General features: G+C 47.6%; 1 protein-coding gene across 3 annotated transcripts in view; it reads right to left on the bottom strand.

The window, feature by feature from the left end:
* LOC105562289 overlaps positions 1 to 14985 on the bottom strand; it is an 84960-nt gene that overhangs the window by 5702 nt on the left and 64273 nt on the right. For 2 of the 3 annotated variants that reach the window (XM_012013022.1, XM_012013024.1), the window contains exon 2: positions 10544 to 10787. In XM_012013022.1, the coding sequence (XP_011868412.1) occupies positions 10544 to 10576 (33 nt within the window). In that variant the 5' untranslated portion in view covers positions 10577 to 10787. Of the gene's footprint in view, positions 1 to 10543; positions 10788 to 11809; positions 12074 to 14985 lie in introns of those variants that run through there. The other variant, XM_012013023.1, reaches the window with a different exon arrangement.

Raw genomic sequence — 14985 nt, 5'->3', positions numbered from 1 at the left:
GTCAGTCTAGTCCGCTCTATTCGTAAACAAGAGGTGAGACGGGTATTGCATAATACTCTGTATATAATAGTGTGATAGTTGGCGCATTTAGATTAGCGCTCGATAGCGATTGAATAAATGTGTTCTTTATTCGCAGCAGGTACTGCGCGCGCCTTGACGCCACGAGCGTGCTATTTAGACGCGCGATGTAAGCAACTCTGTCATACTCCGACGCAGACCAACGTGACTCTGCAATGCGTTTCGCGAATTGTCAGATTAGAATTGCATCGATAATAATATCGCGGGGCGGGGGACCGCGCGTGAGAAGGTATTGGACAGGACGGAGATTGGTACGAGCGTGCAATAAAGCACGGCGTTAGTCACGCATCGCCCGAATCCGCGGCGCACCGTGAGCGAGCGCCGCGCCGGTGTACGTGTGAGCTTACGTGAAGGTGAAAACATTAATTCGGCTTATAATTTTTATGCAAAACAGGCCTCACGGCGCCGCCGCCGCCGCCGCCGCCGCTCGCCGCTTGTTAATATCAGCGTGCCTCTTTCTCGCTGTACACCACACTTTCGATTTAATTGCGCCGTATAACTCGTCACCACACAGAAAGGACGCGGAACCTGCTTCATTCAGGAATTAACCTAAACCTCTTTTTTTTTTCAAAACAGAAAGGTCCTCGAGACGCATACGATGTAATAATTATGGTTGTTTATTATACCCGAAAAGAGCGGTATTGATAAGGAAACACGGAACGATGTACAAAGGCAGATGCACGTGTACCGCAAGTGAATTCCGCGGCTGAATTTAAGCGAGGAAAAGTGCCACATTATCACGGATCAGATTCGAATTTACAGCAATAGAGAGAGCGCTGCATTGTTATCGAAGACGCTTATCTTTCACATAATTAACATTATCGAAGGGTCAAGCGAGAGCTTCTAGGCGAGGCCTGTACGAACGAGACAAACGCGATATAGCCGGCATCGCCGACGTTTAATTAAGCCATCGTTCCCGCGGGTGAGCGGTTAACTAAGCGGCGCTTCCTATAGGAACTCGTATTGGGCAGAAGACTGCGCGCGCGCGCGCGCGCGCGCGCGCGTTGGGATTTAAACGGATATTCGCACACGCGAGACCACACATCGCGCTCGCCGCGATCCTTATCGGATTCTTGCATCAGCCTGAACGGGGAAGAAATTCTCTCGCTAGCAGCGCGATTTTAATCGTATAGAGATGTAGCCGGTGGCGGACATTGCGGCATAACTTAACGACACTTAGCGTTAATTGCTCGCTAAATCGAAATATCCAACGATTATTGCCCCACCGCGGCCAAATTGTGCGCTCGTGTAGGCGCTCGCGCCAGCTGGAGAGAGCCCAGTTATTAACATTTGTATTAAGATTGGATAAGTAACCGGCGTGTGCGGTAATATATTAAGGCGCGATGAAAATTATCTCTCGCGCGCGAACCGTGAGGATCTCACGACGACGTTCTTAAAGAAACGTTAAGTTAAGCCTCGCGGTTGCGCCCGGGCCAAGAAAACGTCAATTAGGCGCCCGCGGATTCCTCTCACCCTTCCCGAGCGATAATGAAACCGCCGGGGGACCGTGGCCGAGACGACGAGAGGCACTTTCGCGAAAGTCGAAATTAGCCGGTCGCTCCCTGGCTCTCTCTCTCTCTTGAGAGAACACGAGATAATCCCGGATACATTTCGGCGGGCCGAGCATGCTTTCGTAATTTCGTCGCTCCGATCTCGGGCGATCGCCGTTCGTCTTAGCAATTTTTAACTAATGACAGTCTGACACTTGGCCACTACCCCCGCCCCGATCGCTATCAATCCTCGGTGGATAAAGATTTACCGCTGCGGCCGTCCGCGCCGCGTAAGAGCTACTTTGGATCGCAAACTCGTTCTACATTTACGGGTGTTGCATCACGCGTGTACAGAAGATTCGTATATTAATCGCCGGATGAAAGTACGGGGGCCGTTCCATTATAAGTCAGCCGCGCGACGGTAAAATTAAGTGAGGACGACGTTTTTATGGCTCCTTCACGTTCTCCGAAAATCCTATCTTCACTTTCGTTCGGGCGGGCGTAATTTATGTACATTTAAATTCCCCCTCCTTCTAGGTCCCGAGCCGACCACATTTCTATCTGTGGATATTTATTTATTACTCTGTAGCGATTAGTAACAATTATTAGTGAGATACTTCCTGCCAGCTGTTCACACGAGCGCCAACATAGTCCGGTAAACTTTCAGAAGAGGCCGATCACATAATTACCAGAGATGCGTTACACCGCGTGTATCGCCGTAATTAATTACGATCGTATCAATTATACCGATACCGCGCTGATAACGCCCGGCCACGCTAACGACATCCAATAACGAAGGTTACTTAAAACTTACTCGGAGCGGCGATAAAGTAACATTCACCTTTTTCTCCCCCCCCCCCCCCTCGCTCCCCCATCCCGGCGATCATCGCCGTCACGGCGTATCCCGGCGGAGGAGGAAATACCGTCCCTCCCACGTGGAAGCGGTGGAAAATAATTTGTGGCGCAATTAGAGTCCCATAACGCATTGGCGATGACGCTGAACATAATGACGCGGCGCGGCGGCTCGGACCCACCGGGGGCCGGGCTCTAGGCTCTCCGCTTCGTATCTCATGCCTCCTGGAATGCACTCGAGAGCCGCGGCCCGGCGATATACCCCGGGTATGCCGATAACATTCGAGGAACCCCGAGGCGAGACCGGTATCGTGAGGACGCGGTTTATCGGCCGACGTGTTTATGTCTCCGCGCGCGCCACGTGGGTCGTGTTGATGCCCCGACGCCGAATCCCCTATTCTCTCCTCCTATCGCGAGTCTAAAAAATCGATGACGATCGATCTCCCGTATGCGTAGTCGTCACACGCGCGGAGTCATCGGTGATCACCGCTGGGCGAGCGTGTCCTCTCGAGGTCCAGAAGTCCGCAGAGACCCGGAGAGGGACGCGGTCGGAAGGATACGTCGTGTCGATTGCGTCAGCGTAGGAACGAAATTTCGACGAGAGACGAGATTTTGCGGAATTTCATTTGCATCCCGTTTCAATCGTAATATTTTACGCTGTGCTCCTTACACCGCGCCTACTTTTGGAGCATTTAAAAAGCGGGAGATTTCGCCGATAACTCATATCGCAACGAAACGCGGGTAAACATTTAATTAAAATCCCAGCGTTTTAACAGTCAGGTCTCAATAGCGTAATCGGCGCGCGTTATTTATCACCGCCGTCGGGACCGGCAGCCGAGATTTACAGGGTACACCGAGAGTTCTAGGCAAAAGGTGTTATTATATTTAAAAGGCCGTGCGTGCTGGAAATACGAGGTTACCGAATCGTAAAACACACCGTTCGCAAATATCGCGGCGGGAACGATATTTAACCGCGAAACGGTGTGCGCGCGAGGTCGCGAAGGTGTGCGTGGAAAATCGCGACGGCGGCAAACGGCGCGCGACCCCGATAAAAATCTCTTCTACTCGCGCGCGGACTGGAGGCGGCGGCAGTTACGCGCGGTGTTGCGAGGCACACAATCCAGCCGGGCATTCTCTCACCCGCCATTGGCCGCGGGATTTTTCATCGCGGGCATCGCGGGTGCCGGCGATTGGAGGAACGTGTGGCAATAATTTATGGGGCCTCCTCGAGTACCCCGCGAGCACTCCGGCGCGGTTTCCCGTTCGCGGAGAAACTGCGCCGTTACATTGTGCGCCCGCACAAGGCGTCCGCCGCCCGTGTCCCGATGTTCCCCCGTCGTAAATAATGAGATATTGTGTCGTTAATAAGCGATCGCGCGCGAGTTGAATATCAATCACGCGCCGCGGACGCGTGACGAAAGACTGTCTTTCGAAATGCATAGAAAAAGATCCCGTCCTACTTGGGTTTTAATCGCACTCGGATATGCAAGACTCCGCAATAAGGCGCGGGCGGTAACGATGTGTGCACGTGTTACGTCCTAACGATTGAGAAAATGTCGCTAAATGCTCCCGCAGGGATGACTGTAGCCGTACAGTCGTTTGGGCTTAGCAAACCCACGGACCCGATGCTCAACGCGGACGCTATATACACGCATCCACATGTGATATATAGAGGTGTGACATTTTGATGTTATCTTTATACCCAAAATATCGCAAAATACCACAGGAACGTTTTTAATGTCATTTCTTTACATTTTGGAGTCTTCAACTTCGTTTTAACACGTTTTTAAAATGCAAAATAATGCAAAGTGATCCTCAACACGCAAAATAGTGTCCAAATAACGTAAAAAATCGTAATTTTCCTTAGTAAACATTTCTAACATCAATGTTGTATCCTAAACCGAAAAGATTTATGCTAAGACTAGTTTTGGTTAATTTTTTTAGACATGTTACCGCTTTCATAGCCTGAATATGATATGTAATTTCAGTAATTTGTTCCATGCTATTTTAATATGTTTAGCCTTAATAACTGTCGTAAATTGTTCTATCTCAACATTAAGGCCCGGTTTCACCAACGTTGTTTAGCTTTAAGCTTAGCTTAATTCGTGCTTCGCCTCTTTCTAAAGTAACAGTTGGAAAGAGACAAAGAACGAATTAAACTAAGTTTAAAGTAAAACGACGTTGGTGAAACCGTGTCTAAGTTGTCTTATTGAAGCCCTGCCTACCTCTAACCAGGGCATTATCAAAAACATTATCAGAATAATGCAAAATCGGGGAAAAACAAAACACGCCAAAAAATAACATCAAAATGTCGCACCTCTAGTGATATACATTTGTATGCATGAGCTTTTAAGAATTGTGCGATACATAGTGGGGGAAAAATTAATTAAAAAGAATAAAAGAACACTCGGTTTTGGTAACAATAATTCTTGGGAGACAATATATAATAATAATCAAGCTTTTTAGTCGACATTAACCGGCCAGTGTTTTTAATACAGGAAATTTATTGCGAAAGGGTTAGGAAAGTCCAGGTTCAAACCCTGGCTGAGGTAATACTTTTCGCGATAAATTTTCTGTATTAAAAACACTGGCCGGTTAACGTCGACTAAAAAGCTCGATTATAATGTTTATATATTAGATTTGCAAATACAAAGAAAAAAAATGAACGTTTTGCCTCCACAGTGTCTTCTTCAGCATATTTAAGCCTATTTGCTTGTCATGTACGTATATTGGCTGACTCCTAAAGAGAAAAATAAATTTTTTAAATGCTGCAATGAACGAGGAAGAAAGGAGACGAGGAGATACTGAACATAAAGAATAGAAATTGAAATCTAGATATTAGGTGGTTTTATTAAATTTTATTTAAAAATGCTAAAAATTCGCTAAATGCCTCTACAATACACTCCACATAATTCCGCATTTCTCAAATTGTCTGTTTTACTAAAAAATATTATTAGTCGAAGATAAAAGGAGAGAAAAGAAGTCCGTTACTCTCGCACCGCTGTAAAAGATACGTTGCTTCAGGGCGACTCTGCGTATAATTGATTCATCTGTCTCGTGGAAGAACTTTTCCGCGACTTTACTACTCCATCCATTCAGATAAGCATATGTCCGAAGAAGAGCACGCGCTTTGGCACACGCCGTGTTTCCGACTTTTACGCGCTCGTAACGACCCGCGAATCGCATTCCGACAAGATTTTATCGCCCGTCCGGCTAACGTTACAAACCTCGTCGGGGCTAGTATATACCGAATGCTTCGAAAAGAAGCTGAAGTACGTACAAATTCGACGAACACTCTCCGCTCTTCAGCCCCGCGCACCCCCGGCATCGGGGAAGAAACGCGAAAATCTTGGAGAGTGGCGCGCAAAGAATTTAATTACCTTCGTTAATTCGCGAGTAATCGCGACAAATACCTGTCATTCCCGTCGAAAGGGAAATCGGCGCTAATGACCCTTTAGACGATCCCCACGCGTTGGTGACCATTCGATAATTATCCGGTATTATGCTTCCGGACAATTTAAATAATCGGATAGCGGCAACGCCAAATTAAACTCGAGCCACTGAAATAGCAACGCGCTGAAACGGCCGGCTCGGCCTTTGCTGGCAATCATTAACAGCAGTTTACACGATAAACTCCGCGGCAGGACTCGGCACCGGCGGCACGTATTTACCCAGCCGTCAATGCAACGCTCGTATCATTAGCATAGTCTTTGTGCGTTCATAAGGACCGGAGGCACTCCCGGCTTATTGCAAAGTGCCAAAGGTGGTTTCAACACCGTCGTCCCGCCATTTATCCAACGTTTTTGCGAGAGACACTCGACCCTCGCCCGCGTCCACTCCATTTTCGCCGATTCCCCTGCACCCTCGTTGCACCTCGCGCTCCGGCTTGCAGTCCTCCGCGCACTTTATATGATAGTCGCGCGATAATAACGTTCGGTACACATATCGACTGATCCCTTTCGCAATTTCTGGGTTTTGTGCTTAAACGCTCTTTCTGGAGCAGAAATGAGTAGAATCGAGATACGACCTTGCGAAAGAGATCAGTCGATATGTCGACGTTCACTAGCTACTGCATCTACCGGTTCTTTAGACGGTATTCACAGTCGGACCTTTATCTAACAATAAGATCACCTTTACTCCGTAGCCAATGAAATGTTCCATACAGCATCTTCAGACAAATTCAAAACGGTCCTGAATATAAGATCTGACTACGAATACCGCGATGTACGTTTCCGCTGACAATCGAGCGTCACCGAGCAAGTGTCGCCTTGTCGTACTCGAAGCGATCGTGGATTCGAATCTCTACCCGCGACTCGTCTCTCGGACTTCGATCGTACGACGTAGGGAAGAGCACGGCCGGGAGTTTGGTCCACGATATCGGCGCGCGCGACGCATGGCGCGAGTCGAGCGAGCGGGCGCGATGTGATTTTTTTTCCCCCCGTGGAAAGGCAAACATCGTGGAGCGCATGACAAACGGCAACTATCGAGTGCCTGTTAGAGATAGGTAAGGAGCAATGAAAGGTCCTCCAGCGTGCCGCCGCGCCGCGCCGGCATAATGAGCGGCCAGCGGCGAAGTGGCTCGCACGGAAGGGCACCGCGCGACTGTTTAGACAGCGAATGCTTCGCCATGTGTTATGATTGACGTGTATAAATATTTGGTTAGTCGCCTTGCCGTTTCGTGCTCCGCGGTGCGTACGTACGTACGTGCGTGCGTGCGTGCGTGTGGCGTACGCGCGATGCGCAATGCGTGCGTACGGTTACGCGCGTACGCGCGCGTGAGACCGCCAGGACTCTTCTCCCTCCTACTCCTACGCGGCAAATTAATAACGAGCCCGTACGTTATGCGCGACCGCGTGAGATTTCACAGATGGCCGAGCGTCGTCCGGCAGATCGGAGCGGAATCGGTCCGAAGCGGGAAGCGACGTCAACTTTTTGCCAACGCGCCCGCCGCGAGAGTCGCCATTAAAGCGGGGGAATCCGGAATTTCCGTGAAACAAGTACCCGCGCAAACGTCCGATCGCGAGACACCTGTCCTCGGCGCGGTGGCGCGACGTCGGGACGGGTAGAATGTTAATTGGGAAAACGAGGAAGCGCGCGATGCCCTTTTTTTCCCCCCCTCATTCATCCGTTTCTTGCGTATGCGCCGTTCGTCGGTACGGAACCGACTTAACGAACATCGGCTCGCGGTTAACGTCCCTCTCGTTGGTACTCTCTTCCCCCGCGATCGTGTATCAAGTTAGACGTGCGGAAAAAAAAGGAACTGTTGGAGGACGATGCCCCGACGAGATACACCCACGACGACTCACTAAATCATTCGCGCGAAAGCACGCGGTGCGAGCCGCGCGCGGCTCTCGGAGGGACCCAACCACTTTTATATACTGTGTACCGAACTTTACGATTCGTAATATGTTATTTCCAAATTATTTTAAATTACAGACCACGACGAGCCCGCGCGATAATAGGAGAAGGCGATATCTTGTTGCGGGACGCTCGTGAGCACCCGGAGCCTCGCGCCGAATTGGTGAGTTATGCAAATTCCATATATGTGCGCTAATAAACATCGCAGTTCCTTTTTTATTATTATTGAAGACTCGATGAACTTTTAAAACACGGGCAAAATATAATTTTATGAATAATAAGAAAAATTGCTTCGACAAATATAATTTTCAAAGCGCACCGTCCAATCAGGTCCGAAAGTTCATAAACGTCGTAGTTTTATTTTATTTTATTATTGCGCGACTTTACTCCGAAGACTCGATGAACCTTTAAGACACGGGCAAGGTATAATTTTATGAATAATGAGAAAAACTGCTTCGACAAATATAATTTTCAAAGCGCACCGTCCGAATCAGGTCCGAAAGTTGACGAAAGTTTACGAGTTGCCCGAATGCGCTCGCCGATGCATTTGCGTAAAAGCCAGATGCGACGTGAAAGTTGCGCGTTGTTTCTGGCTTGGTCCGCCGCCAATCGTCGATTTTAGCTTTTCTCGTGCGTTACATTGGCGACAAGGCGTGAAACTTCGCCCCTACCGTCAGAATCGCCAACGGCGATGAAACGGATGATTCAACGGAGGAGACTGACCCGACGGCTTTGAAATCGACACCGGAGCTAATCGCGGCCGGCATTCGATCTCGTTGGAAATCGAGACCGTTGCCGACGCGTGTCGATCAAACAAAACCAAGAACTGTTTCCACACAGTCGTTACGCGGTTATTTGCAATGACATCACCATCGATAACCATGGATAGCCCCGCGTCTGACGCCGCTGAAAAGTGCATTTGTTGCACTTTGTTCGAGGCCTCGTGTACTTCGAGGATGAGCTTCGTGGTTTCTCCCTATTTTTAGAATAGATTGTATCGTAATAGCCGCATTCTTTTTTTCTGCGAGAATTTAAACGCACTCCTAAAGCTACGCTGTCTCACGCCCGACGCGCCGACGGCGACGTAATATTTATGATGATCCGAGGCAATCGGGAGAATACGTTGCGGGAGAATCTCGGCTCTCTCCGAAAAATCCCGACGGTATCTTCATCGCGGAGCGGCAGTGCGTACGACATTCGCACAAATCGGCGGGACTCGTCGCCGATGCATCGCCGTCACATCGCCGGGACGCGCGCGGCGTATACAGGCCTGGCATCCCCGTTTAACGTCGCGTTAAGAGGATTATTTATTGAAGGCATCGGCGCCGATGCGGACCGATTAGCATAGTAATGCCGCCGTGAGAGGCTGGCCCGGTCTTGCTGCGCGCCGGTTTACACGCGTGTGCGTGCGCCACTAATCTACCATTATTAAATTATCGGTGCGGCAGCCGCGCGGTGCACCAATGATTATCATTTATCAATATCACGGGCATAGTAACGTCGCGAGATCGCCGCCGGTCCCGTGTATCCGTACGTCGTCAGCCCGTAATGTTATGTAGATAACACCGGTATGCGCGACGTCGACCGGTGATAGGGATGTTGCTCTTTCTCTCTTTCTCTCTCTCTCTCTCCCGCTTCCCGACGTTGTAGGACCGCCAGCCGGTCCGCGTGCGGCCTTACGAACGCCGTAATCGCGACGGCGATCGACGTAATCGAGGGAAGATTCCGTAACGCAATTTATTATTTCAATTTCTAAGCAAAATATGGCCTTTAAATTGGCCGTATCGTCAGAAATTATCGACATCGATACGTTTAATTTGGTACAAGTGAAAATTCACGGTCGTTATCGCCGAAAATCTGCGTCTCGCCCGACAGGTCGCAGCCTCCCCTAGTAGTACAAGTGCATTGGTTAAACCGAGGGGGGGAAACCGCTGATCAAAATCTTTTACCGCGTTTAAACGGGATGACAAGTGTACCGAAAATCAGCTGTGGGAAAACATGACCAGGACGTCCGACTGTAACAAAACGCGAACGGGAAACTAAATGAAAAGGGAAGATAGAGAGAGAGAGAGAGAACGAAGCGCGATCGTAATCCTGAAAGTTTATCGAGTGACAGCGGCTGAAGAAGGGAAACGCGAGACGTTCACAGCTCTATTAGCGTGTGCGCACAGCGCTATCTCAATGATATGCTAATAACGCACGCGGCGGGCGGTATTTTACGATCGTTACGTAGTCGCTGGGCATTGTAATTATTGTCTCGCTGGCAACGCCGGGGACGTGCGCGCTCGTCGATTGTTGCATCAATCGTATGGGGGCTCGTGCACGACTGTAATCATGGGTGACCTTATGCACTCTGCGCGCAACAGGTACACGGCAAGGGATTTTATTAAGACATATCCGTGAAGAGAGGCTACTGTTAACACTCCGAGTGTCGAGCAGATCTCGACTGGTTCTCCCCGAAAGATAATTTGACGAGACATGCTTAAACGCTCATTCTGGACCGGAAGTCGCGTAAAATCAGAGATACATGGCGAAAGAGGTCGGTCGAATTGTACGACGTCAAATTGACGCAGCGAATTTCCAAGTACACTTTCTCGTTTTCTAAACTTTTCTCCAAGTTTATAAACGAATCGTTATCTTTCTTCTGTACGCGTATGTAATCCTTCAAACACGTGCACCCTGAAAAAGCCTGAGAGTCGAATCTACCGAGGTTCGAATGCACGTGCGACAATTTGCCAAACGTTTATCCCACAATCGGGACTTACCGCGACGAGGGTGCTGAGAGCTTCAATTCGCATAGTAGCTGGCCGGGCCAGCAAGGAGGCCGTAGGTTGTGAGCTGGTGGACCGATCCGCTCGTATCGATCCCTCGGTTACCGATCCGCCGGCGTTACTCGGCGGCCCTAAGTATGTCGGGCCGACGACGATGGCTCTCTCCCGGCTCCACGCCGATTTCTCGTGATGATCCGCCGTGCCGATCCGACGATGACATGGCTACCGCGCCGCCGACCTGTCGAATTAATAAACATATATTACTGGCCTCTTTCGCGACCGCTTATCGCGACGAGATAATCATCGCGCGATCGTTATCGATGCCTGCGATCGATTATTTTCGTGGTCACACCGCACGCTATCGTTCACTATTACTATAGCTTCGGTGATGACTTAATTGCATTTTAAATCGTACAAATATATTGTCGAAATTAAAAAAAAATCTATTTCTACACGTGGAAAATTTCTTTTAAAAGAATGAGAACAAGGTCAGCCCCATTTTTTTCGCATTCGATTTTGGTCACAAAGCACGTACCAAACGAAAGGTCTCGCCAAGCTGATTACAGATGTCAGTCTCAGAGTGTACCTATTTAACGTTCCAGAGATATCGGGCTCCAAAAATTCCCAGGATGTAAGCGATGAAGCCGTCTGACAGACACCAACCATTTGTTTGGAATGGAATGGAACCTTTGGAGCCCGAGATCTCTGGAACGTTAAATAGATACACTCTGAGAGTGACATCTATAATCCGCTTGACGAGACCTTTCGCTTGATCCCTTCTTTGACCAAAATCGAGTGCGAGAAAAATGGGGCCTATGGACACTTGTTCTCACTCTTTACCCTGAAAATCATATAATCGTGGACTAATATGGCACTTTGAAGAACTTTATGTATGGTAAAATTGGAAAAGACTCATAAACTTCTCCACAATACCAAATCGTCCCACGCGATCACATGATTTTCAGGATAAACTTTAAGAGAAAATTCTCTCCGCGTAAAAGTCCATCAGTGGATTATCACTGAAAACAGTGAAGAGTCACTGTTGCAATTTGCAGTGGTATGCTTGTAATTGTAAATTAGTTACTAGTCACTATTTTCAGTGATAATTCACCGAGTGACTTTTAGACAGCACCTTGCCGTCCAATCGATAAGATTATTTTTCGACAATATCACGAACTAGACTATACAATATTAAATGTGCAAACATCTTAAAACACCTTCGACGAATGTGCAGTATGTCAATTCACAAAAAATTCTCACCTTTCACACAAAAAAAAGATCTCCGGCAAATTTCAAAGCAACGTCGCTTGAAACCTTTTCGAGATCTCTGTGCGATGGATTTTAAACGCGCAAAATTTTCATGTATCGCGACGGAAACTACAAGATAACTCGATTCCTCCGATGAATCCTTATCCGCGAAACATCGCGAGCTAATTGCACGAACAACACGACGAGTCGCGGTCGCGTGAATCGAGGGGACGACGCGTTCGCTGCGACGTGTCACCAGCGACTGGACCCGATATTCAAGATTTGCCGATGAAGTTAACGAAGCTGAACGCCGTGTTTCGTGCAAACGTGCGAACGTGCGGGCGTCGTCCACGTTTCGACACTCTATCGCAACGACGCTGCGAATCGATATCTTATCTTATGCTCACTTGTCTCCGACGATTCCGGCGATTACGTCGTTATCGTGTTACTGACCTACCGGACGGGAACATATTCCCCCCGTGCGAGGCTTGACAAACGTTTCCGCGCGCGAAAACTTCTTTTTCTTCTTCTCGCGCGCTGTCTACATCATTCCTTATCATATTTATTTATGCCGTACGCCAGGCTGCGACTATCGCACCATCGCTTAAATACATGATAAACTGCGAAGTGAGTGATAATCCTGCCTGTTGTTTAAATCCCGATCATTCCGCAATCGCATTAAATCCTGATCGATAAAGGTGAGGAGTACGGGCGCCATGTATAACAGAATGGCGGTATCGGCATCGACGCTGTCTTGGCATCATTCGTTATGTGAGTTAATGACTCTCGAGAAATCATCGATTGGTCCCCGTCTGGAAGTCGCGACGCCTCTCACACGGTGGAAACACGCCTTCTCACCGTGCCGTAATGGACGGGACTTGACGCGTGCGCGCGTTTGCCGTTCCGAGCGAACGGAACGGAACCAACTGCCTCGCTAACTCTGACGTAACGTGAAAGAAAACTGTCGCCACCGACCGTGGGGTCCCGCAGGCCCCATCGGACCCCTCGAGGGACCCGGGCGAGGTGACTCCGGCTAGAAATGAGGTCCGTCTGCAATCGCGCGTTTCCTCACCCGTCGCTAATTAATGCCAAGCGAAATGCCGAGGTCGAGTCTGGTCGTGTCAGTCTCTGACGCGGCGAAAAGAGGATGCTTTCAATGCTTAATTCTTCATTAAGTCAAGCATATAAAGCTAAATTAATAAAACACATTCCATAATGAAAGTATAAAGAATGCTGAATAAAACGCAAAGTTATTGAATAGTCTCAAATGAAACGTAATTCCAGTTCTCTTCTTACAGTAAGTCTAAAATGAAATTAGCTCGAAATTTTAGAGATTCTCTCTCACAAAAAAGGCGTGTTAAGTTGATACTCGAAAGTCTGGAATCGTTGTCTCTTTCCGCGATAAAACGCAAAGTTGTTGAATTGTTTCAAATGAAACGCAATTCCAGTTCTCTTGCAGTAAGTTTAAAGTAAAATTAGCTCGAAATTTTAGGGATTCTCTCTCACAAAAGGCCTGTTAAGTCGATACTCGAAAGCCTCGAAGCATTGTTGTCTCTTTTCCGCGATAAAATGCAAAGTTGTTGAATTGTTCCAAATGAAACGTAATTCCAGTTCTCTTCTTACAATAAGTCTAAAATAAAATTAGCTCGAAATTTTAGGGATTCTCTCTCACAAAAAGGCATGAACGGATCGGTTAGCGGCCCGCGTCGCTTCGTATATCGTATTAGTGTTTCTTGATACGTGTTCGCGACAACGGGAAGAAGCCGCGATCGCTCTCTGTGAATAATCAGCGATTAATATCGTCGCGTGATCGCTAAATCCTCGCAATTTTCTATCAATGCTCGGTTAACCGGCAAGACATATCTCGCGCGATTCACACATGAAATCTGTACGTCAAAAAATCAAAGCGCTAGCTAACGTGAAATTACTTCTTCGTTGTGATTATAATGAGCAATAATTGTTTCTTTAAATATTCGTATTCGGATACATCTCGTATCGTCGCTTCGGATATAATTCACAAATCCGCTTCCTTCAGTTATCCACTTAAGTTTATTCATACTTGTGATCATTTCAATTGCCAAAAACTTAAATTGTTCGGCAAAGAAAGTTGCAAGGATTTAGTTTCCTTTTCATTCTCACAGCCAATATTGATCCTTGCGAGAGCTTCATCGCGGAATTTCATACATAACATTTTGCCAAGATTGATCCTCGCGACAGCTTTATCGCGGAGTTTCATACAGAATTTAAGAAACAATTTTCGTTTCAAAACTTTCTCAAGATTTTCTCGATCGAACGGAGTCAGTTACTTCAAGTTACTTCAAGCTAATAATCCGCAGAACGATGTGCAAAATGTACCTGTAGTAAAATCGCTGAACAAAGTAAGTGAGAGAGAAAGAGAATGTCAGGTATAGAATTTGTAACGTATATTATACTTCGCATATTTCGTAGGCGAAAAAACAATTAGTATTCAACGGTCGCCTTCGTTTTTATGCCCGCGCGGTATCACGCGGCGTCCCGCCCGCTGTTGTGTACACCAAGGTCGTCGCGCTATTATTCGCTCGCCGAACGCCGAGCCGGCAGGCAGCGTCGGGAGTAGCTCCGTACGTCGTATTACTTTTACGTTATCAATTTCCGAAACGCGATCGCGATAAGTATGGGAATCAAACTCTATCAATTTGTACGCCTTTATCAGTAACAAGTAACGTTCGTCGATCATTAAGTTCCTGCAACTTGTAACGAGAAAACGATTTGCATGTTGAGGCGACGGCTCTTTATCAGGGTACATAGATATTTCACGGGACTAATTCATCTAATAAAGTTGAAGGTAAATCGTGATACTTTATCGCGATTACATCTTGTTTACGCATCGCGCTTTGAATTATCTGTTTCACAATCAGTGTAATCTGTCTTTCAGTTTTAGTACTTGCTGTTGTTTGCTGTCTCTCGTTCTGTTGCACTTCGCAGCTCAAATAGACAGGAAGTAGAGAAAGTCGCTACGTTATTTCTCGAAACGCAATCAAGAATTAAGTTAATTGTTACAATTGATAGACTTGCTCGTAGTGGGTGTTTCGCTCGCGCAATTCGTTTCGCGTAAGGATTAGATTGTTTGACAATTCGGATTGTAAAATATCGCTTCGTCGCGGATTGATAACTACTTCTCTACAGCTTTGATTCCCATACTCACATTA

The sequence above is a fragment of the Vollenhovia emeryi genome, unplaced genomic scaffold (assembly GCF_000949405.1).
Source record: "Vollenhovia emeryi isolate VEMERY1.0 unplaced genomic scaffold, V.emery_V1.0 DF939191.1, whole genome shotgun sequence".
Lineage (NCBI taxonomy): Eukaryota > Metazoa > Arthropoda > Insecta > Hymenoptera > Formicidae > Vollenhovia > Vollenhovia emeryi.
The sequence above is the reverse complement of the archived record's forward strand: the minus strand, read 5'-3'. Positions and strand labels throughout refer to the sequence as shown.